Below are 24,364 nucleotides of genomic sequence, written 5' to 3'. Positions count from 1 at the left end.
AGAGGATGAAGAATTCTATAGGAGTATTAATACACCAGATTACATAATTGATTTGCGAAAACATGCCTTAGTCACTTAAGAGTATAATTCTAGAAAGCTTTGTGTCCTCTAATCATATTCCAGTAATGTACCTCAGGATGCGTTTTATTTCAAGATGCAGTATAATATTTTTCCCTGACAAAATGAAAAGAATACATGAAGTAAATTATAAAAGATTCAGAATCTTTAGAATATGGCCATTGTTCGCCTACCTGTCTGTAAAATCTGACGGGTTGCTTTCCGCTTGTTTTCAATCCTGGAGTCCGATTGCATTCAATGGCACAAATTCAACATAAGTGGCATGCCACCTGCAAACAAAGCAACACAGATTTTTTCAGTAACAGTTGATTCAAGTATCTGTACAATCTATAAGGGAAGGTCAGGGAAAGTCAGATCTCATCTTCAGAAGTGCCATGCCCTTGTTTGACGTCTATAATGCCTCATGACAAAGAGAAGCCATTACTGTAATAAACTCTGGAGTATATTGTTATATTGTCTCATTTCCAGTATAACATTCTATGGTTTTAGATGATAAAAGAGAACACTCAGTTCATGCTTAGATCTAGCCTGAGACAGTTTGCTGGCGTACATGGAGAAATAATCACAGATTTGAACCACACTCTTCTAAGCATTATTGTATTTCAGCCTAAGTCTCATAAAAAGTGACCCTCTCTCACTTCTTTCTCTTCCAAAGGAAAAGAAATTTCAGTATTGATAATGCAACATATACACCAATAGTTTGCAATCAATTTCTGAATCAGTTGCCTTTGGTGGATACCTGAAACATTTAATGGTTTATAGTTTCTCGCCTACTCTAATCAGTTGTACCCACTGCATTGGCTCACTCATAACCTGATGTTTTCAGAATATGGAAACTCAAAATCCACTGTGTTTTCCCTCTTATTCCAAGAAAAGCAAAAATTGTCTCCTGCAGATCAGTCCTCATTTGTAGACACTAGAAATGTACCCTCACTAGTAGAAGGTAATTTCCTAAGAAACTTGGGGCTTTTTTCACCCATATTTTGCCATTGTATTTATATACACAGTATTACACCTACAAAGGATCATGAAATGCCTTTTCATTCAGGAGAAAATGTATTATTTTTTTCTTTCTGTCTTAAGAGTTTATATACCTCTTTTTCACCATACTGTCTATAAATTTGGGCAGTCTTAAGCCTCTTACTGAACAGCATTTCAGCAGGTGTTAGCCATTGTTTCCTGGTTTTGACTCTTCCATTAAGTATTGCCCAAAAGACATCTGTATTTTCTAAAGGGATACTTAAGAAGGAGAAAAATTTTAATCTGAACATGAAACTTCTTCTTTCTGAAACATTAAAAGAGCTCAACACCATTCTCAGTCATTACACACTGGATATGCTGTACCCAAACAAAAATGTGCACAATTAGAGTGTTTTGTAAAAGAATTACATTCATCTGGTCCATTATCTGTCATCCCCACATTCAATATGCCAAGTTTAGCAAATATAGATTACATGGGATATTATTAGCAGCTGCATTTACAAGTAACATAATTTCTGGATATCAGGGATAATAATCTAAATCAAATAAGTTATTATTTCTGCATATATAGATGAATCTATGCCAATTTTAAACTCTAATTATTAAATTACTATTAATTAATAAATTAATAAGGTTTCTTTAATTACCATCACAGGCTCTATTTGTTTACAAATAGTGAAGCATATATTTCATATTTTTATTATTTTTATATCTTCACCCTTCTGAGGCAAACAGTGCAATTCTAAGTTGTGTATTTTTTTACATGTGAATATACTTAAAGTATTAAGTTTAGCCATCTTTGTTTGAGATTTTAAGTATAACCTATTTAGTACCTTTGAATAAAAATTACAGTGAATAAGAAATCCTATTTCAGAGTTATTTCAAAGACTAGGTATGCAGCAAATAAGCCAGCTAAAATTACATCTTGTTTAAGGGCATCTGCACTAACATACTATAAATTGTCTGAAGTGAGTTAAATATTTTCAATTACAGCATCATACTCTGGTGTTTTCTCTATCTTAGTTTTATTCAAAGCTCCAGGCTGAGGTCTCTTCCAGATTTACATGTGTGTTGTAAGGGATGCAACTGCAATTAAAAGAATAATATCAGCAACTCAAGTCTGCTAACATTCATTTTGCAATTGTTACTAATTGTATAATGCCAATTTTTGCTATCAGATGCCGACAGTTTATGTGAAAGCATGACTTTTTTGTATACAGACACTAGATTTTCTAATGTTTGTCCTTTAGTTAAGGAATTGCTGTCATATGCTAGAAGTTCCATATGAATGCTAGGCCTCTGTAAAAATACTGCCTTGAGGCTTTACGTTAAAGGTTTTGCATATGTTTGTTATGGTAAAATCTAAAAAATGGAGCCTTTCTTTATCAACTGTATAAAGATTTTTTAAATCCTTTCCTGGCACGCCTTGTCCATTGTACATTTTTAGTCACTAAAGCCTTCAGGTTAGCATCCCTAGTGGCCACATCAGGTACGGATCTCCTAACCAAACCTCTTGGCCCTGTAAAGCTCTGCATGTTTGTTTTCTGTGTAGGTGGAAGGCTATCAACAACTGACAGCATCATGTTAAAAGCCATCTCTACCCTGTTTTCTTGAACTTGGTTAAGTGGATTATTTCTTTACTTCTCAGTTGACCATTTACTGAAGGAACCATGAGATGTCTTTAGAGATTTTTTAGAGTTTCTGGTTCTTCCCTTCCTTTCCCTGTGAGAATACCATCTATGTAAATCAATATTATAAAATATCTTTTTTACCTCTTTGTGAAATACAACAGGTACATAGTGTATCTGAAAAAGCATTCATGGTAAAAGCAATATAAATTCCAAACAGTGGATTAAAATGTGCAGCTGTAAACCCTTTTTTTTTTTCCTGGAGAAATATGCTGGAACTTAGACGCATCATCTAATGTAGGAAAAATATCTTGCAGCCAAAAATAATCTTTCTTCATATATATGGGAAAGTATTGCTGATTTACACATTTAACTTCTTAGAATGTAGGCAAAGAGTTCTATATTTCTTTTCCAAAATTTATAAAGTCCTAATTTATATTACAGCCTCTTCAAATGCCTCCATTTTACCTAGTACATTTGAGAGATTTGGGGATATTCATAGGTTTAGGCATAACAGAACAGTGAGGGTCTACCACTGTATTTTAACAACTTTTCAGTACCACCAGCTTCTCATTAAATACATGATCCTCTATCGTCTTGGGGCTTCTGCTCCTTTCCAGCATATTCTTTCACAAAGAAATCTAGTAGCTGGCCTGAAGTGATTATTCTTATTTCCCATAAGTACTATAGATGTTAGCCTTTCAATATTTTGTTTTAATCTTGCATTTGTAGATCACTAACCTCGCTGCCTAATTACTTTTGCCTGCCTGCATTTAACAACACAGAATTTTCTTTGCAAATCTGTCCAACAGCTTCAGAGATCATGTTATCTTGGGCACAAATCTATGTGTAATACAGAACCTGAATTTAAAAGTCAAACTACCCAGGATACTTGCTTTTTGCTGAGACCTTCCTTTTCCCTGTAAATGCCAAATTAACAAAAGCATCCGAGGGTGGGTACATGAGGGTCAGGAGGGTGTGTGTTGAGAGTGACATCAACTGAGACAATAAAAGGGCTTCTAAGTTACTTAGAAGCTCTATTTTAAAGTTACATTTAAGGGGTCCACTAAACCAATTCAGTGGTCTTTAAATATACTTGACATCAAGAGACAGTCATCTGCCGACATACCCAAACCAGAAATCCATTTACGATACTATCTGGTACGTATACTTTATTTTATTTCTAAGTTCTCTAGAAGACTTATTTAGAAAATTTTATCATTGATTCTTTATTTATTTTTACATTACCTTCTTTTCAGATTATCTTAAAAGTAAGGTGAATATTAGTAAGATCAAACTGTTTTATTATCTGAACCAAATTTGTGAAATGAAAAAATATGAGATGGTGAGTTAGAAATACCTTGAAGTGAATCCAACTCCTGAATTTATAATATTCAGTTAGTTGGATGGCTAGGACCACATTCATACTATTATGTAAGATACCATGTAACAAATGCTTTTCTGACCTAGAGTAAAGCTGCAGAAAATATTGCAAAAATGGCATTGTGGAGTTTTATATTTCTTAAGTTTCAGTTACTCAGTATCAAATTTCTTAAGCTATAAGAAAAAGATGCCTTTTCTGGCTGTCAATACTAAAAATTCAAACCAGAAACTGGTATTTGGACTGTCATTTCTGCCTGTTGTAGCATCATCAGTAACAAATATTTTTCAAATATATCCCAAGTGGCAGTTTTGCTGATGATGTAAAAAGGAGAGTAGAATTCATACTGTCAATGCAGGATTATCACTGAAAAAAAATGAAGGACTCAATTCTCATTTCTCTTATGCATGAAATGGGGAATTACATAACTCAGTAGAGTTATGCCTCTCTGCAAAATTGTCAAGAAAAGTGTCAGCCTCTTCATTCTAAAGAATATGCAAAAGAAATAGATTAAAGAGCAAAACTTTTCACTTACATAGCTATATATGAGTATTTAAAAATATCTGGAGCATATAAAGTATAAATTATTATTATTAATAATAATAACAACAACAACAACAATATTGGAAGAACACGGTGCTTTTCACTGAATTATCCAAAAGATGGGTACCTATACGATGATGATGCAGGGCAACTAAGGCTGACCAAAATTCTTAGACTTCCAACAGTAAGTTGCTCGCAAAATTAGTATTAGAACAAAATTCTTCATTTGCATTCCTTGCTCTAAACCATCTCACAAAAAGAAAGTATTTTTCAAAATAATTTCTCGGATATTTTTCTTCAACTTTGTTCCTAAACTAAATTTCTTTGAAATTAACAGAAATTACTTGAAATACAGATTTATAAATGTATTCATTTCTATCTTTGTAGACAAAATGACTTCTATAAAAAATCTGGCCAGGACTGCAATCATTTTATACGCCATATGCTTTTTTACAAACTCTGATGGAAGACCAATGATGTAAGTACATTATCACACACTTCAAAACTTTGGAAGATTACTTTATCTGTTCTTGAGAACACGGCTGGTTTGTCCGTATATAAGTTTATGTGCATGTGAGTCTTTCTGTCCCTGCTTTTGAACACTTTGGCCAAGCTGGACAAATTGTGTCCTCTAGATACAGCTGTAAATCTCAGATACTCTGAATTCTTACACATTTTTTGAAAATAAGCAGCTGCATAGGAGAAAATCATAGAAGTGTTCTCTTAGGAATGTAATTTGGTGAACTGCATCTGTTATTAGACTTTGGGGGGGGGGGGGGCCACAAAGGAAAATATCTTTTTTATTGTACAAGAATCTAGCTGGAACTTGCACTTAGACATTAACATCAACAAGCATTGAGACACAAACCCGCAGGAAATCATGCTTCCTTAGCTCTAGTGTTCACTGAGAACTACAGCTGAATAAACGCCATAGTTTTATTAATCAGTTACTTATTATGGTATAAGCCCTAAACTCGTCTACAACAGCTAAAATAAAAGATAACTATATAGTCAAACAATATTGTCACAAAACTGGCTACTTCCTATTTTTGGGAGCCTTCTCGCTAATATGTCCATTACCAATAACAAATCACGATCCACCCTCCTTCTCTTCTCCAGATGTCATTCTATCCCTTACAAATTAGAAAGGTAGGTTCTATGGCTCTCTATTGGGATACCTCACAAAAGTTCCCAAACCTGGGGTTTTGAGGGAAGATCTAGAATTCAGGAAGGGCCACAATGAATCTCTCTGCTTTGCTTTGCTTTCATGCAGGAAAAGATCGGTGAGTGAGATGCAATTAATGCATAATCTTGGAGAGCATCGACACACCGTGGAGAGACAGGACTGGCTTCAGATGAAACTGCAGGATGTGCACAGTGCCCTCGAGGATGCTAGGACCCAGATGCCTCGAAACAAGGATGATATTGTCCTGGGTGAGATAAGAAGTCAGAGGCTGCTCCCTGAGCATTTACGGGCAGCAATGCAAAAGAAATCCATTGATCTGGACAAAGCTTACATGGATGTACTCTTTAAAACAAAGCCATAATGAAAAAAGCCAAAGTTTGTCTAAGTAAGCACATGTCTGTAAATCATTGATCAAATTGGGCATTTTATTATTATTTATTCAAACTGAAATAAGGATTAAAGGCTCCATTCAAGATTGTAGCCCCACTGAGTTAGACATTTCACAACCAAATAATAAAATGTATTTACAGTCCACCCATGACCACTGCTGCTAATTTCTGGGTATCTTTTAAATGTCTAATGTATCTTACAAATTTTCATCATAAAAAGAAAAAGAAACCCCAAATAGTAAGGAAGTTGAAAAATCATTTAAGACCAGTTCTACTACTCTTAGATGGACAGCATTTGTATGTAATCATTAGGCCTACTTGTACTGTTAACCAACAGTGAATAAATGCAGTAGAAACTGTCTGCAGAATAGGGCGCTATTTTCCCTAGGGCTAAATTTTGTTTAACTTTGTATTAATGAAAATAGGCAAACTTAAATCCACATTTATTTTCAGAAGGCCTAGAATTAGATGAATGTTAATTACATAGCAAAAGCTGAGTGATAATAATTTAGGATTAAAAAGTGCAAACATAAAAAAATAAAGTAGGAAGCCAAACCTTAAGATTAAAGTACAATGAGATCAAATTTAAAAAAATTCTGTATGAAATATAATAAAGATATTTTGCAAAATACTGAAATGAACGGAAGGTTTGATTGCCTTCCCTTCCTCTAAAAGATGATAACCTATAATTTATGGCAGAAACAGTGAGAGTAGAGATGGTAGCACATATGTAAGCTTGGCCCTAACTATAGAACTGGGAAATGATTCTATACCAGACAATTCCAATTGAAACAAAAATCCCACAATATATATTTTTTGTCCCACATTTTCTCTGTAAACTATCTGTCTCTAAATTTCTGCATGTTATGTTAGGCCTCATGTAAATAATTTTTGTTTGTGAGACCAGTGGCTCTCATAAATAAAATTACTCATTTTCAGATGTGATTTTTTGTAGAATTGGGATCTCAGTTTGCCAGATCCCCAAAATGAGAACCATTAACATGCAGAAATCAACCTGGGAGAGGAACCATTAGCTGTAATATGTTCAAACTCTAAGCAGGACTCAAAAAGAACTGAACATAAATATGGATGGGAAAAAATAAATTATGATAACAATAATTTTAAAAAGCAGCAAATACAAAATTATTTTGAGTGCTATTGCACATATGAGCTTAGGACATTCAATAATTTCTGAGTAATGTTTTCTCAGTAGGAATAACAGTGGTTGCCTCCAAATTTGCCACTGCCAGAGTTCAAACCTAGAGGAGTTGCTGCTCTAGAGCCAAAGTGTCTGTATGTGTGTTCCCATATCGCTCCTTATTTGTTTGTTTGATGTCTAGCATGCCTTGGGGAACCTTGTTAAAAACTCATAAATCATTACAAATATAAATGCAATCTGCTGGATGCTAGAAAGATACTTGTAACTAGTGAACTGTAGCTCATAACCTTGGCTATACTTTTAGTAATGTAAAGGCACCGATGCTGCAAGCAGATGATATGCCTGTGCACATTGGTGCGCCACACACAGAGGTAAGGGTGCCATGCCACTTGGCTATTTGTAGAATTGAGGCTTAAAGTGCATTTTCTATTTATTCTTTTATCAGACATCTGTGCTAACTCAAAGAAATAAAATTGCATTTTTGTACCTATATCTCACTTATGTACTACCAAATAAAGTGGACCAAAAGCTCTTGGACATTATTTTAAAGCATAACAACTGACTGGCCTGTAACTATTCTGATATAATTTAGCAGTTGAGGCAAAATTATTAAGCCATTTTTTTTTATTACAGCAATGTAAATACAAAAATAATGATGAAAGCAATTTTTATTTTTCCTTTTGTCTTTCCTGCACACAAAATCATATTGATGGTTAAACAAAAGGTGTTTACCTAGCACACACCTATTTATGTACCCTTCTAATAATGACACACATGCAGTGCTAAATTCATAAACTGTTTCCTTTTGATCTAAACAAAGCATTCTATTATCTAAACAACTTGTTCTTTCTAATCTTCAGCTATCCAGTAGATGAAAAATTATTACACAAATATTTAAACTTTCTGTACACTTCAAAAAATACTTGTTGCTTACAAAGGGCTTCAGGGTCAGAGACAGACGATGCACCACTGACTAGAGTTTGGCTAGAAATATGGCCACAAACTACGCTCAGCACTGTCTCATTTACGGCTAAAATCATGTTTGCTTTGCCCATGTACAGTATTACTCTTCAGAAGGACCAAGGACAACACAGTAGCAGATGAATTAGTGCTAGGTAGTGCCCATTAGAAAAGAGATGTAATTTAAAATAAATTACTTACTAATGGTAAATGGTAATTATCTAGAAAACAGATTTGTTATGGCTTTTCAGCTTAAACCTCTGGTCAGTGAAGCAGCAGTCAAAATGGCAAAATGTTCAGAGTAGGGCAGAGGGTTATCAATATATTTTAATACCACAATACATTGCAAAGATTCATCTTCACCTGTTCTAACACATGCAATTTTAGTCACCTCTCACAGATTAAGAGGACTAGGAAGAGGAAGGTAAGAAATAATAAGGCCACTGAAACACTTATATATGATAATAAATGGTAACAACAGTGGTCAGAGAAGAAATTAAAAGAGGCATGATAAACATATGACGAATGAACAGTACTGAGAGGTAAATAGTATTGCCTACCTATCTTTCTAAGAGAAAAATGAAAGAGAGGCAAAGAATTGAGCTTGCACATGTCTGAATATGGAGCTTTTACCTAGTATGAGCCAAATTCTCATCTCCAGCCAATGTCACTGGAGGAGACAGTGGCATGACTCATGGGTATGATCAAATTCTTTTCCCACATGTGCACTGGAATGTGCCTTAAGTCTATGCCAGGCTGTGTACTTGCATGTAAACAATGTAAATAATAAGTGAATCTGTACTTCACAACAGACTCAGACATGCATGTGACTGCCAGGAGACTTCCTATGTCCCCTGTTATAATGAAATAAAGTTAGAAAAGTATGAGGTCCACATGCCCTCACATCCACAGGATCAACTTCCAAAGATGGGGTGTCCCTAGAAGGCCTCTTTCCTCCCTGAAGAATGTGGTTTCTATGCATGTACTTCATTTCAAGGCAGAAAACCTAGCTTTATGATCTGACAAGGGCTTTTTGCCAAGACTTGTGTCCTCAGAGACTTATCCTGTACAGGTGGTTATCTATTGTACACATCTCTTCATTATAAAATTCTCAGTGAAAATAAAAATTGTATCTCTCACTCAGGAGTCACTGAAACAAGCACTAATAGCAATATCCATCCTCAGGGGAAGTAAAACAGTAGCATGTGAAAAAAAAAAAAATAAACCCATGAAAAAGTAACAAAGCCAAAATCACAAGAACTCTAATAAAAGCTAGACAAATTGTAAGATCTGTATGTAAAACCTACTGCTAGTGACTTGACTTTCTTAGCTGCTTCTAACTTTGGCTGCTGTAATACTGCAGCTTAATATTGCTCAGCTCACTGTTAAACTGCACATAACATCTGACTCCTCGCCTAGTTAGCGCATTCTAACAGCTTTTGTGCAGGCTGCTTGGCCGTCATTGTTCTGCTGGTGGATTTCTAGAACTATGTGGCTTATCTCTGTGGTTATTGTTAAAGGATGAAGAAGAGAACTCATTTAACAGATTCATGTTTTGCTGTACACTGTAGCAAAGTTTCTGCCTTTTATGGGGCATTTCAATATAGCAAAGACACAGATCCTTGCTGTCTTGTCCCCTCTTTCCCTCCTCTCCCCAGTGAGCATAAGGTGTACAACTTGTCTATAAAACATTCCCTGTCTGAAGCAGTCAGAGCTGCTAATGCATCAGGCAAATCCAGAGGTTACACTCCCAGTATCTTTAGATTAACACTTCAGTGCCCCTGAAAGAGGAGGATGCTCCATAAGATATATAAGAAGCACACAAGAGGCACTGGGAGTAGAGTTCCAGTCTCTGGAATCCGATAGCAAATTTGTTAACCTCCTCCACCACAGATTAAATCAGAACCCCTGCTCAAGGTGAATACATTCATCAGCAGGATAGAGATTCATATTCCTTCCTATCTGCATGTTTTCCCTGGCAGGTCTGGTCCAACAGTGGCTTAGAATAGTATTTTATAAGACTCTAAGAATCATAGAATCATAAACTGGTTTAGGTTGGAAGGGACCTTAAAGGTCACCTAGTTCCAACCCCCTTGCCATGGGCAGGGACAGTTTCCACCAGACCAGGGTGATCAAAGCCCCGTCCAACCTGGCCTTGAACCCCTCTGGGGAGGGGGCAGCCACAGCTGCTCTGGGCACCCTGTGACAGTGACTCACCACCTGCACAGGGAAGAATTTCTTCCTTGTATCTAATCTAAATCTACCCTCTTGAAGTTTAAAACCATCACTCCTCATCCTATTCCTACACCCCCTGACAGAATCCCTCCCCATCTTTCCTGTAGCCCCCTTAAGTTCTGGGAGGCCGCTCTAAGGTCTCCCCAGAGCCTTCTCTTCTCCAGGCTGAACACCCCCAGCTCTCTCAGCCTGGCCTCACAGGGGAGCTGCTCCAGCCCCACGAGCATCTTTGTGCCCTCCTCTGGACCCACTCAAGCAGGTCCCGGGGGGCGTCTCTTGAGAGTAGAGCAGAGGGGGAGAATCCCCTCCCTTCTCTTCCTTGAGAAGACCCCATACATGGTAACTCATCTTCACAGAAGGACTGCCCCAATATATCCACTGTGAAACCAATCTGGCATCCCGCAGTGCACAAAGGAGAACAGATAAACACTCAAAAGTTTGAGCAGAGATTGCTCCTTGTCTTTCTCCTCCCAAACTCTCCACTAATTCCAGTTTGCTTCAATATACTTATTGTCCAGAGTTCTACAGTTCTTTCACCTGATATGGAAGTCAAGTTCTGCCTGTATTTAATAATGATGCTATAGAGAATATCTTAGAAAAGAGACAGATGTTTTTTTTAGATCTGACTACAATCAGGGCTTGGTGCCATTTTATTCTCCCCCCATGAGGAGTGCAAAGGGCTTACCTGTCATCTTAACAACAGTTCACTGAAGTTGCCAACAATCTGGGATGTGGGAGTTGTGCTGGGGGATTGTGGAATGAAAGCCATATCTATTAATTATATTCCCAAATAGACTGCAGATTACACAGACTCTATATAGGGCTGTACAAACCTAAAAATTCTAGTTGTAACTTAAATCAGGAATCAGTTTTAGGATGAAGGTTGAGATAGCAGAGATGTCAGCATGTCTAACTGAACTGTATTATACCCTTTGGCTTTTTATTCTGTGTGAGGCAGGGATAGATGGATGACGGTGCCGGAGTACCACGGAGCTGGACGAGCGGCCTGCGCGCTGGGTGTGTGCCGCCATGTGAGCCCAGTGCCGGTTGCTCCTCAAAACACCTGTGTGTAAACACTGCCCAGCTGTCCCGCTACCGTCCCCTCCCTGCAGCCCTACGGGGAAGCTCAGCTCTGCCCGTCCCCCTCACCTTTCCCCACCGCCCGCCCGCGGCGGCAGGCGCGGACTCGCTCTTCCCGCCGGCGGGCGGCGCTCGCTCCCCAGCACCGCCCCTCACGCCCTCAGCGCGGCGGGCTCCACCCCGCCGGCGGGGGCTCCGTCTCTTTGGCCGCACACGCTGCGCCGGCGCCCGGCGGGTCGCGACCTGGCCCCCGCCCGCTGCCTGCGGCGCGGCACGACCCCTGGAGCGGCAGCGGCCTTCAGGCAGTCCCGGGCTGAGCCCGCCGCCGCCCCGCCCCGCCCCGCCCGCCGCCTCATGGCGCCGGCCCGCCCCTAGCAACGGTGTCGCCTCACGACCCGCAAGTCTCGTGAGATCCGGGCGCCACCGCCTCCTCCTCCACTGCGCGCCGGGCGGCTCTCGCGAGAGGCGGCGGCGGCGGCGGTTGCCGGGGCTGGGTGCAGCGGCCGGTGGCGGCGGGAGGCGGTGGCTCGGCCGCGGCGCTGCGCAGGTGAGTGGCGAGCGGAGGGGCGACTGAGGGCCCGGCCCGGGCAGGCCGCACCGAGGCGGTGTGCCGGGGCTGCCGGGCCGCTCCCCAGCGGCCAGGGCCGTTGCCGCTGTGGCCGAGCCGGCGGGGAGTGCGGGCAGCGACCTGCCCCTTCGGGCCGGCGCTCGGCCGCGGCGCCTGGGCAGTTCCTCCTCAGGGCCTGCGGGAGCTCGGCCCGGGCGGGCGGCGGCGGCGGCCCCTGCCGCTGTGAGGGGCAGGAGCGCGGCCGTAGCCGCCCTCGGGCGTTGCGGAGTGCTTCAGCCGGCCTCCCCAGGCGTGACACCTCTCCGCGGGCCTTGCTTCGGGTTTCCCGACCGCCTGAGACAGATCGTTGTGCAGAAGCTTATACGCTTTAAAAGCATCGGAGAACGAATGCCTTCATCCGGTTGCTGTGCCTTGATAACTCTGTGTGGTATCACGAGTAGGCTGAACACTATTTAAATTACTAGTTTTAATAGTATAATGTTTCCTGGTAAAACCTGCAATTGCTATGAGGGCTGTACAGGGACTATTATTGCTTCAGACTGCCTAACAGTGATCATATCCCTTCTGAGCATACTTATTTTACATAATCCCTGAGCATTGATTTGCCAATTCCACTGATTTCATAATGAGTTTAATATCTTTTTCACATAAGCATATTTTAGTTGCAGAAAATATCAATTGGTTGTATGATGTTGCAGTTGCCTATCATTACTTTTTTTTTTCTTTAAATTTACTTTTGTTTCTAGCTAGTGCTTCTGCATCTCTTTCCTTTTTATCTCTGATCCCATCAAATGTATCACTTAAGAACTCTTTTCTTTCAGAATTTGGATCCAGCTCCATCTTAGACCTTTTCCAGGTTTGTTTCTGTCACTTGTCTGGCTTCTTTGTCTGAAGTAGTGGTTGAACGTTGTATCTTTTTGTTTTTACTGTTGACTGCCTCTTTCAAATTCAAGTAAACCTGGCTTCTCAGTAGCCTTCTGACTGCCATCTCTGTGTTCCTTATTTTTGTTTGCCTTTTTTCTTCATGATTCATCTTCAGTGATTCACTTAGAGTACTTATCTCTTGTTGCTTCGGCTTTGGTGATCCTTTCTTCTGCAGGACCTTCTCTTTTTCTCTTCAACTTGCTATTGAGCTACACGATCTGGAAATACAATTCAAATTATCAACTTCGCACTAATCACAGTTCATAACCTGATAGTTCACACTTGTTTTCTTTTATCTGAACTAAAAATTTGTGTCTGCATCTTCTTGTGTAGGTTACCTTGAATTCCTATAACTTAAACACAAGTACAGTCAAAAAGCTAGCTGATTTTTTCTTTTTTACATCATTTCTGTGTAGTTAAGGACTGTTCTACTGTATTTGTATTGCAGCTCTGTCAGTGTGGATTTCTCTTTGACTAAGTCTCTTTCTTGCAAAACAACACATAAGGTTTTTTTTTCTGTTAAGACATACAAATCTCCTGCCAAAAGCCTTTGTCTGTTAATTCTCAATTTGTACCGTTTTTATCTCAAAACCTCATTATAGTCCCACCTGTGGTTATCATTGCTGTCTATTGATGCTGTTTGAGACTGTTCTTAGATGTTTTTAAGCATGTTTTTACTTGTGCTTTTGCCCAGTGTGTTAATTTGAGGTAAACTCGGGGTTGAGAAAGGTGACAAGGTAAAGCAGCTCTCATACACTTATTCAATTCCTTCTTGATGCCCTATTTTCCTTTTAGGTGTGATTGCATTTGAAATTGGTAAACAGCTGATGTGTGGTTGATACTGCTTATTAAATTAATCACGAATGTCATCACTGCTGGTTTTTCTGTCACTTTGTTATAAACTGTGTGCTTTCATAGGTTGTACGCTGGAGGCTGGGGCTGTTTTGTCCTGTATGCATATACAAAAATCAAAATCTCATTTTGTGTGAATTTCTTTCAGCACAGCTTTCCTTTAGTACTGTTGCTTAAATCTTGGTCCAGTGCTATTGCTTGTCAATTAAAGTGTGTATCTCTTTAAAATATGTATGAAATCAAAGCTAATTTAGAATTAATTTAAAATGTGAAAAAATATTTGGGATTTTCTTGCTCACTGAGATGTATTATTACTGCTGGGTACAACCATGGGTATAGACCATGCTTGTTTCTTCAAGGAATCTACCTGATACTCTGTTTCATGCTACTTGTCACCTATGCTGAGTGTTACAAAGCCCTGTGTCTGCCTGCTTTCTGTTTTATATTGGTGGGTCACAGGTGATGGGGCTAATAGTATTGGCGAGAAGTTAGATTCTGCTGCTTTCTCCTGAAGTGCTAACTACAATTCTGCTTTTGGAGAAGTTGCTCAATCCACTGAGCTTTTCACAGGTAGATCTAGGCTGATTTTACACAGTGAATACTAATACAGAGGGGGAGTTGGGAATCATCTGCCTCTTGCTTTTTAGGCTTCCCATATTATATAGGTGTTTTACCATCATGTTTATTTTAGGAATATCATCAGCTTCCTGTGACTGCTTGATTGACTTTTTTTTTTTTTTTTTTACTACTTACTCATTAAGAGATGGGTCACTCCTGACTTACTGTGTTAATGTTGAGACTGTATTGCAAAGGATGTTTCTTAGCTATGCTTTAATCAGCATCAGTTTGATAACATTTCAATGATGATAATTCAAAAAGCTACTTTATGTGGCTGAATTGTGGCTGATGTCTGTTTGCAAGGAACTCACTTGGCAGGTATGGGTTTCTGTGTTTGCATTATGAGCATGCATACTTTGAACTGTATTTCTTAATTAAGACATAATGTCACTCTGCTTGCATTCCCAGTAAATCTTACTTGTCAGTTAGTTTTTGTTATTGCTGCTTTTGTGCTTTGGTGACTAGAGGCACCAAACAGCAGACTGTCACCCCTTACAGAAAGTCAGAATAATCTGTATCTTAGAGCTTCTCTCATGACGAATGCTGGGTTTTGTCCTAGCCTGGTTACTTGCCTATTGGATTTTTCTGATTATCCTGGTTCACCTTGACAGTGTATTTCACTGATGGAGCAGGTTAGAGCAGATGAGCTTCTGAAACCTGTCCTACTTTAGGAAATGCTTCTGACCAAGGCTTAAAGCTGAGTAGCTGCCTGAAGTATGATCTGTGAGTTACCTGAATGCTGGCTTCTGTACTCACAGCTGGAGCAATCAGTTCCTTGTTCCACATGATGAGCTGGTGTCCAGAAGATGAAATATTGGGCCTCTGCCTCAAAACTTCTGGCCATTTTAATAATAACTTTTAGTAAGACTCCAGGGCTTTGCAGTCTTACAGGTATTCTCAGTAAATATAGTGTGGCTGGCTGGCTTGAAATGTATTGATACTGGTCGAGATTAGCTTTACTACTTTCCTGAAAGAATTCCAAAGATCATTTCCCCCCCACCCCGCAGTATCTTGAGGAGTGCAAGTCCTGCGTCTCACAAAAGCATATGTCCACTTCTGTCCAGCATCTGATATTGTCTAAATAATGCTTAATCTGCTGCACATCTTTTGTGCGTTGTATTTTGTCATGGCACAGAACTGAATATGCTTTAAGTATTATTTAACATAATTTGTTATACAGCTATCACAAGTTGTGTATGATACATCCTTTCATCAGCTCTTCAAGTAGTGGTGTAAACACATTTACTGTATTTTGCAATGGCTGCGATAGCTCTACTGCACCAACTGTTAGCTTCTCAAACGCAGTGGGTATCTGTCTTTACAGTTCCCTTGTATTTCAGTAGTCTACAACTTTAATAAATTAGTGATGATTCTGGCTTCAAGTTGATGTTAGCAAATCTGAAGTGGTCTAGCTGTCTGTGTTGAAAGCTTTGAAAATTACAGTCTGCTTCCTGATATCCTATTTTACACAATTATTCCCTGTGATAATTCTCTGGAGTGTTAGCTTTCTGCAGAGGGTTAAGAAATAATTCATTACACCTGGAGAATTCCTTATTAGCTAATTAGAATGTCAATCAGTTTGGCCAGTATGGCAGTGTTTTGTGATCTACAAAGGATATTTGGATTTGATTTTTTTTTTCTTTATTTCATGTGCTCCCAGTGTCTTTTTTCCTCTACCAGCATTTCAGATACAGTTCCTTGATTTCATGGGTGGCATTGAATAGTATTTTGGGCCATGTACTTGTGCAGTTTTTTTGTTTTATGTGCAAGGCCAGAATGTTCTGCAAAAAATGCTTTCTTTATTGCCCACAGTGTGAATCCATGTAAAAAAAAAAAAGGGGGGGGGGAATAATTTGAACCACAGTTGAAACATTCTAGTTAGTTACTTTACAGAATTTATACAGCATTTCTATATTCAATAGAGAAAAACATCAGAAAATATTTCTTATTTGTAGTCTTAAAGGTTTGTTAAAACCTGAAATAAAATTGATAAATACATTTCTTTGTAATCTGCACAGAAGTGCTCTCAACAGTGGTCAAGAAGAAAAAAAAATTGGCTGCACTACGGCAAATTGTTTCTTAGAGAAGTGTTATTTGTTAAGATCCTGCTGAGTGGAGGATGGAGGGAAGACTGTTCCTTGTTCTCAAGTTCATAGTGTGACATGCTTGGAACTGTATTAGAAGTTCCACGAGATTTGGCTTTGGACATTTAAGAGATTCTCTTTTCATAACTGCTTTGGTTGAGTTGTGCGCAGCCTTGTCCTGCATCAGTGACACTGCTGGGGTTCCTCACAGACTTTAGGCTGGGAACAGTGTGTACAGTTGTTCAGGAGGAGCAGTCCCATTTGTGTGTTTCTGTCCTTCTGTGTCATCCATTGTTTATAATGGCTTAAGCGGGTAGCTGCATAGCAAAGCAGATTGAAGAACTGATCCTACTTAAACCAGTCTTTTTCTTTGAAGTGTATGTGAACCTATACCCTCCTGTGGAATCTGTCACTTCCGCTAAATGAAAGATGGGGAGAAGGCAGAAAGTGTGAGACAATTTAATAAAGTGCCTTTAGATTGTCCTTTCAGCTGCAGTTTTCATGAAAGATGCAGCTTTTGCACATCTTTCCAGTGTGAAAGCTAGATCCAAATACTGATGTCTTCAACAAAATGAAGAACTAGCTGGTGGATGACACCCTGTTTCTGATAAGGCACTTGCTTTTGTCCATACTTCAGAGGCTGAGGTGTTTATAAGTATTTTGGATGGTTTTCAAGGGAAGAGAGAATTTGTGGACACAAATAAAATCTTGAAAAGAAACGTGGTGCTAAATGAGCCTGTCACAGTGGTGCTTCTGCAAATGCAGGAGTCGAAGCAGGACCTTTTGGTGGAGAGTAGCTGGGAGTGATTGCAGAATGGGAGCTGTGGTGGTGTTCTGGGATATTGCTGGTCTTCGCTTCATGTTCTAAAGCGTGTTGTTGCCACAAGTAGTAAGACTCACTGTGTATCTTGTTCGAGTGACTCAATCTAATGAACACAATTTGTTTCAATTTAGGGTAAAAGGTGTATTTATTTCTGTATTTCTTGTGTATGAAAATGGTATGTCATATTTCGCCTAAGTTCAGAGTGACTGCAGCTGAAGTAACTTGCAACTGGATTTATAAACCACCCTTCCTTTGCCTTGTCTTCTTAATAATACTTTTTCTGCTCTGAAATAGGTTGTAGGTTTCTCCTTGTTAAGCATGAAAACACACCTGATAAATGTGTGTAAATCCTATAACCTTCTATGTGTAGTATTGTCACACACTGCTTTGATAACCTGAATTTCTAGGTAATACACAATTAAATCCTTATCAGGGCTTTTTGCCTTTTTTATTTTGTTGCATGAGAAAGTTGAGTATTTCTTGTAATTTTAAATAAAATGTTTTTTCCTTTCCTGACTCTATATGGACACCCGACCATATGAGCCTTCCAATCAAACTTTGTTTTTAATTATAGAAACAGTAACAGGAAAGAACTAACTTTGTGGTGGAGATTGTATACTTGGTATCAAATCTGTTTTCTTTTTTAAACCTTAACATGAAGAAAAAACTCATATGCAAGTAACACTTTTAAGAAGCTTGTTCTCTATCATTCCCCTGCAATAAAAATTTTTGGGTCTGAATTTACCTAAGAGAATCTAAATTTGTCAGAAGAGCTTTTCTGTTTTCCATGACTAGAGGGACGTTTTATTTCAGAAGCTTCCTTGTTTTAAAGAAGTCTCAATTCCTTTGGGACTCACTTCCAAAAAGGATAAGTTTCAGTGAATGTAATAGAAATATAATAAAGAGGGGTGGGATGGAGATATGATGCTTCTAAAATATTTAGCTTAATAATTTAGAGAAATATGGTAGGCTGATCTTTCCATTCCTGAGTAGGCTTATCTATCTGTAATTCAGTTTCTTTTCCAGATGCTGTACAATCATCAGCTATTCACTTGTGGCTACTCTTTCATTTTTGTAACCAGGCTATTCTGAACTATACAACTCTCTTGACACAAGTGGCACTTATAGGTATGACTTGAACTCCAGTCATTTAAGATTGGCTGTCTTTATTGACCGTCACAAGGTTGTTTTATCTATCAGTGAATTTTAGTGAGTTGTATATGATATTGGGTCCCAATCAAGGAAGGGAAGATTCATAACATCTATTTTTCTATTAAATTTTTGTGACTTTTCTGCAAGAGTCAATGAAACTGGAGTACTTTGAGTGTTTCTAAGGATTGCTGTTGATTACATTTTGAAGTAAGGACTCGGATATAACTGTTTGTTAATTCTGTTTTCCTCTTGGGCAGCCATTCAAATGGCAAAACTGTTTGTCTCTTTTCTACAGTTGGGATCCTTTTTTGAATTAATTTTATACATTTGGAAGAAAATTATGATGTGTTTGCCTTGTGTTTTACAACCAGTGACTTTTCTGTTTGGACACTGTGAAATGAACTGTGGCAAAATTGAAGTCTGCCAACAAATATAGAACTGTATTTCTTATAACAAAATAATCTTTTTAGTGCAGGTATCAGCAAAATGTGTAGAATATTATTGTTGTGCAATTTAGAAGTTGTGCTTCAGTATATCCTATTTTCTGTAATCTTTGTTTAAGAAAACAAAACCTAACAATACTAAATTCTGCATGTCTTTTTTTTTTTTCTGTGTGGCATTATTTAAAGGTAAACACTGCTCTCTCAATGTAGGTTGTGAGTGCTGTATGTGTGCTTTTCAGAGCAGTAGTGTGAGGAAGCTGACAGTGGAATGGCAGGACGGCCTCATCCTTATGACAGTAACTCCAGTGATCCAGAGAATTGGGATCGGAAATTGCATAATAGACCTCGTAAACTTTGTAAACATTCAAGGTAGGTGCTATGTACCATCTATTGCATCTCAAAAACTACAATAAAAGTTCATTCTAAAGGCTACTGTATCTGGTTGTGGCAAGTCCTGTCATAAATTTTGTAGTTCTCCATAAAAGGAATGTGGCTTAATTATTTTTAAAGGTATTTTCTGACTTAACTGATTTGTCAGCTTCTTTAAATTGTGCTTAGATTTGTTTTGTCATGGGTGGGAATTTAGTCAATTAAAAAAAAAATTAAAAAAAAACCAAACAAACAAAAAAAAAGAATGCCTTGTACATATCAAGACACCAGTTGAGTGGCTAAATGCATAAATTTTTTTGGGGTGCTTACTAGAAGATAATTCCTTTTTACTTCACTTTTAGTTGTTGGTGCTCTCTTAGTAGCATGCTTAAAGTATGTGCAGCTTGTTCACAGTGATAACTAATAGTTGCCTGCATGCAAGTATCATGCTCTACAGCACTTTCTTTGTAAAGCTCTGTGTCAGATCTTGCTTTCAACTGCATCCCTCACTGTAAGAATGTTTTTTAAATGCTTCTTGATTTGAAGACATTATGAAGTTAATTAATATTTTTCCAGCATATAGTGTTCAAAAATGAACTAAGCAAAGCAATTAGTCACCTAGCAAATGTATGTGAAGAAGCATGTTGCTGGAAATATATATAAGCATCCAAATGTGTATCTTCCAAGTACTTTGCCCTTTTAGAGGTGCTAAATATAACTAAAACATTTCTGTTAGCTAAAATTGTTAGTGATTTAAGCTTTCCCACTTGCAAGATGATAGGAAAAGAGCTAAGGAGAACATTGAGTAACAGCAACTTAATTCACATTTTTATTTCATGGATTCAGATAAACTGGACTCAAGTGTTGCCCCAAGTAGTCTATGGGCAACTAATATTGTGGGTTATTTTCCTGTCATTAATCTTGAATAATTCTGAGGGCAGAAAAAAAGAATGCACCCATAATTAAAAGGCTTGCAGGGAGACCCACATAATTATAGGCCTGTCTGTGATGTGAATAATGGAATGGTTAACACAGAACTGAAGAGGGTGGCTGGTGCTACTGGTCAGTACAGGCTTATGAAATACAGCTTTATACAGCTGACATTTTTATTAAGATGATGGTGTCTGGTAAGTGGTTGATTTGTGCTTATTTAGGACCAAAATGTGTCCCACTAGCAGCAAACACACAATGCAGATACAGTAGAGCATTGTATAGGAATTAAGGACTGTTCACTGTCAGGTTTCTGAGTGTGATTGTAAATGGGTGATTCATTGCTCAGTCCAGTTCATGTATTTCATCTCTGATCCTGTGCTGCCTCTCATGACTGGTGATCTGGAATAAAACCTAAAACTGATATTGATGCAGGTGATCCATGATGGGGAGTGTTAAATAAGGACAAGGACTCGTTAATAATGTGATCTAAGTGGTTTGATAAACTGGGCGCAAATGACCATTCATTCTTCATATGACTAAATACAGAGTTAAACATATAGGAACAAAGAATGTGGGCCATTTTTGTAGACGTCAGCTTGTGATCATTGGTAGCATTGGCACAGTGAAGAGCAGTGTCTTGCAGTCTTTCTATGGGTAGTCAATTGAATGTAAGTCTCCAGTAATATCATATGGTCAGAAGGGGTAATGTAGCTGTTGGATGTATATTGGAGTTATAGGAAGTCTGCTATCAGCAGTTCAGAGAAGACTTTGATTAGAGGGGATTCTGAAGACTTAGAAGTTACTAAACATCTTCTGATACAGGGAAAACGCAAAGGTTAAATAATGACATCTTGATCAGTCTCTAAAGATTCTTGCAGACACACAGCATGATGATGATGAGCTTTACTCACTGGGCAAATTTGTAGTAGAGTGTAGTAGCTGAAGCTAGGTAAATCCAGTCCAGAGAAACAGTGCACATGTATTACCATGTGTGGTCTGTTGTGGATTATCTGTTTTGGGGAAATGTTTAAATAAAAAGCTGTGCAGCTTTCTGAAAAGATTTTTTTGGTGCAGATAGGAGTTAAGGAGCTCTATGGCCTATGCCTTTCAGAAAGGCTGCTGTTGATGTGAATTCAAGGTTCACACATCAGAAGGTATGATATGTATGCCTCTAAAATAATTACAGCTAAGTTGGACATATTTCTGGCAAAACATAATTTGTGTTTCCAATAAAATGCTGAACAGCCAGTGTTTTATGGAAGCTTTTAATGTGTATGGGAGGGATATAGTATTTAAACTAACATCTGATTTTTCTTTTTTTTTTTTCCTGAAAATAATGTAGACTCATTTTGGAAATCTTTGAGAATCCAACTAATAGTTTGAGGTCATAATAGAATAAGGAATAAATTAAGGAGAAATATTTTGTTACCTTGTTCCTTGGAGATATTTGATTACTTCAAACAATCTAATTTTTGGAAAATAATGTACTTTATTCAAAAGCCTAAACAAAATAATTGGATTTTGGGTGGCTGAATGTGGACATGTTACTATCTTTTCTGACTTAATTGACACTTTTTCTCCAGACAAGTGAAAGTCTGCGTGAAAAAATGTCGTGTGATGGGGAAAAATGCTTTTGGAGACATAAGTTTTAATGATATAACTTGAACAGAACTGCTTTGTTGAAAGGTTTGAGTACTGCAGTCTTACTTGTCTTGCACTTAAGCCTTGTTATCAGAAGGAAAAAAATACTTCAGGTTTGAAAAGTATAATGGTGAAATAAGAACTTAAATATTACACCCTTGTTAAGATTTATAATAAAGATCGATGCTTAGTTTGTCACTTCTTGGTGCTTTGGTGAGTTTAATCCTCCAGCCTTAACATTCTTAAGATAGCTTTGATAATTTTCTAGACTCATAGAAATCATAGTCTAAGACTGTGAGCTGTCCTTCTGTGTGTAATGTTTATGTGACAGCAAGGATAGGTATGGGACCCGTCTCCCTTCACTGTGCTGTCTTTTTGAGGTAAAGGATGTATGGTGAAACTGTCAAAGGGGGTGTACATATTCAATAATTACACAGGTTAGCATTATATCTTTTTCTCTAGTTTGGCGGGAGTCCAATTTGTGAAACTTCTGGCAAGTTGTACCATTGTTTTCTCTCTTCCTTTTCTTTTTCTGAGATGGGAAATGTAACAGAAAACTTAGAAGGGAAGGATTGAGAAAATGCAGACCAAAACTGTAATGCAAATGATGCCTGGTATAAATCTAAAGGGCCTGACAGGATGAAATTATATGGTGTTAAAGTTGACTGTAACTAATGATACAGTCATATTTGTCCAAGCTATTACAAAAATCTTTGAGATTATTTTTATTTAGATACCCAAATAAGATGGAAGAAAGCTTTCAGGAACCATATGTTGACTAAGTGGTGGCTAAGGTTCAAGTAAACGGTCTCTGAATTCATATTGTTAGATATTTATGTTCTGTATTTTCTGTTTAATTTTTCCTTGGTTATTAGCTTCCCACATGCAATTTCTCTATATTGTTGTAGGTGGTGTTGTTGGAAGACTTTAATTCTAATTCTGTTGTACTAAGTGCTTTCTCTGGTGTTGTGGTGAAAAATATCTAACTTAAATTTGTCTATTTCTTAAAGTTTTTCTTTGATTTAATTTTCTAAATCTGCTTCTGTTCTAGTCCCATGTGGTGGTTCCTTGTTCTTTCTATTTAAGTACTGTTAGATTCGAAGGCCTGCCTGACCTATTGCATTAATGAAAAAAATGTGTCTGTGCTGTGATTCTGTTGTCATGACTCCTGAATCTTTGCAAATCTTCGACTTTGAAAGATTTTCCATAGATGACAAGTTATTGTGCAGATGCTGAATGCTGAGAATTCTTTTTATCTAATACTATTTTCTCATGCTGGGAGAATGCGTTCATGGGTTGTGAATGGAACTGCCACTTGCCTCAGCATTTTGTAAGTACATGAAGCATGCCCAGAAAGGGTCCTCTTCTCATCTCTGGAATGATATCAGAATGTATAATCTGTGTTCCACTGCAGGATGGGTTTTATTTCTCCATGTAAATTGGATTTCTGCAGTTGAACACTTTATAGCATGGGGCAGGTCTACGTAATGTATGACATAAAAATAATTAGGCCTACTTTCGCCATGGGCTCAGGTTACAGTCTATGAATTACTGCGCATCATCCACTTCAAGGTAACTTCAAACATGCCTGCTCTTCCTTGCAACTTGGTATTGGCAGATCAAGATCTCTTCATCTAGATTTTATTGTCACCAGGATGTTAAGTCCTTAGAAGAAACTGAGATGGGCAGGGAAGAGACATTCTTGGAATCTAGATAAATGGGCTTCACTCAGTGATGGCTTTCAGAAACATCAGTCTACCAATCTTTTGTAAGGTATCTAAGGTATAGTGAGTGGTTTTAAACAGTTGTTTGGATGGGTTTTTTTCTTTTCCTTTTTGATATCCTTCATATCTGAAAGGGCAGCTTGTGAACACTGGTGGGAAGGAAAACTTAGTGAGTTTCTGTGCAAAAGCACACACTAAATCCTCTAGAACTTCTTCTCCAGCACACAAACGACCTTTTTCAAATATCATCAGATGTGATGTGTCTTGTATTTTGGCATCATGCAAAACTTGATCAGACCCTGACTTTTAATTAAGACATGAAGCACTTTAAAGGTGAAGCAATTATGCTGACAATTATTTTGCCCTAGAATTTCCATGGACAGCTCTTCTGCATTGCTGTCTGTTCCGTTCTGCTCTGAGAGTAGAAAATATAATGGCTAGGTAAAGGTTCAGTAAGTGTTGGGACCCAGTTCTTTTGAATTGGAACTTCTGAAACTGGTTTTTAATAGATGGCAGTATTTTGCATTTCTAAGGAGAATATGCTTCTGAGTTTCTTTGATTTTTAAATTTTGATTTTTACCTAACATCCCATTTTGAAAACAGAATAGGAATT

General features: G+C 38.2%; 3 protein-coding genes across 7 annotated transcripts in view; 2 read left to right on the top strand and 1 right to left on the bottom strand.

Moving 5' to 3' along the window:
* Positions 1-11,730, bottom strand: part of FAR1 (fatty acyl-CoA reductase 1) — an 88,250-nt gene extending 76,520 nt beyond the window's left edge. The window contains exons 1-2 of the mRNA XM_042784470.1: positions 11,690-11,730; positions 252-347 (exon numbers count right to left, since the gene is read on the bottom strand). The gene's annotated coding sequence lies outside the window, so the exon portion shown is untranslated. The remainder of the gene's footprint in view (positions 1-251; positions 348-11,689) is intronic.
* Positions 5,004-6,158, top strand: PTH (parathyroid hormone). Its single transcript, XM_009966848.1, has 2 exons — positions 5,004-5,089; positions 5,885-6,158. Exons 1-2 carry the CDS (start codon positions 5,004-5,006, stop codon positions 6,156-6,158), a joined length of 360 nt encoding a protein of 119 aa, XP_009965150.1.
* A 359-nt stretch (positions 11,731-12,089) lies between the features above and the next one.
* The window catches only part of BTBD10 (BTB domain containing 10), a 30,568-nt gene continuing 18,293 nt past the window's right edge, over positions 12,090-24,364 (top strand). The window contains exons 1-3 of one of the 5 annotated variants that reach the window (XM_009972719.3): positions 13,010-13,044; positions 18,504-18,617; positions 19,324-19,453. In XM_009972719.3, the coding sequence (XP_009971021.1) occupies positions 19,353-19,453 (101 nt within the window). In that variant the 5' untranslated portion in view covers positions 13,010-13,044; positions 18,504-18,617; positions 19,324-19,352. Of the gene's footprint in view, positions 12,168-13,009; positions 13,045-18,503; positions 18,618-19,323; positions 19,454-24,364 lie in introns of those variants that run through there. The other 4 variants (XM_042785332.1, XM_042785333.1, XM_042785334.1 and 1 more) reach the window with 4 other exon arrangements.

The sequence above is a fragment of the Tyto alba genome, unplaced genomic scaffold (assembly GCF_018691265.1).
Source record: "Tyto alba isolate M040663 unplaced genomic scaffold, T.alba_DEE_v4.0 Super-Scaffold_8, whole genome shotgun sequence".
NCBI lineage: Eukaryota > Metazoa > Chordata > Aves > Strigiformes > Tytonidae > Tyto > Tyto alba.
Note: the sequence above shows the minus strand (reverse complement) of the source record. Positions and strands in the feature narration are given on the sequence as shown.

What these genes read in the sequence shown, in the direction of transcription:
- PTH (XM_009966848.1), top strand. Translation starts at nt 5,004, where the DNA reads ATGACTTCTATAAAAAATCTGGCCAGGACTGCAATCATTTTATACGCC. An exon ending in TCTGATGGAAGACCAATGAT is followed by an intron (nt 5,090 to 5,884) that starts GTAAGTACATTA and finishes GCTTTCATGCAG; the next exon opens with GAAAAGATCGGTGAGTGAGA.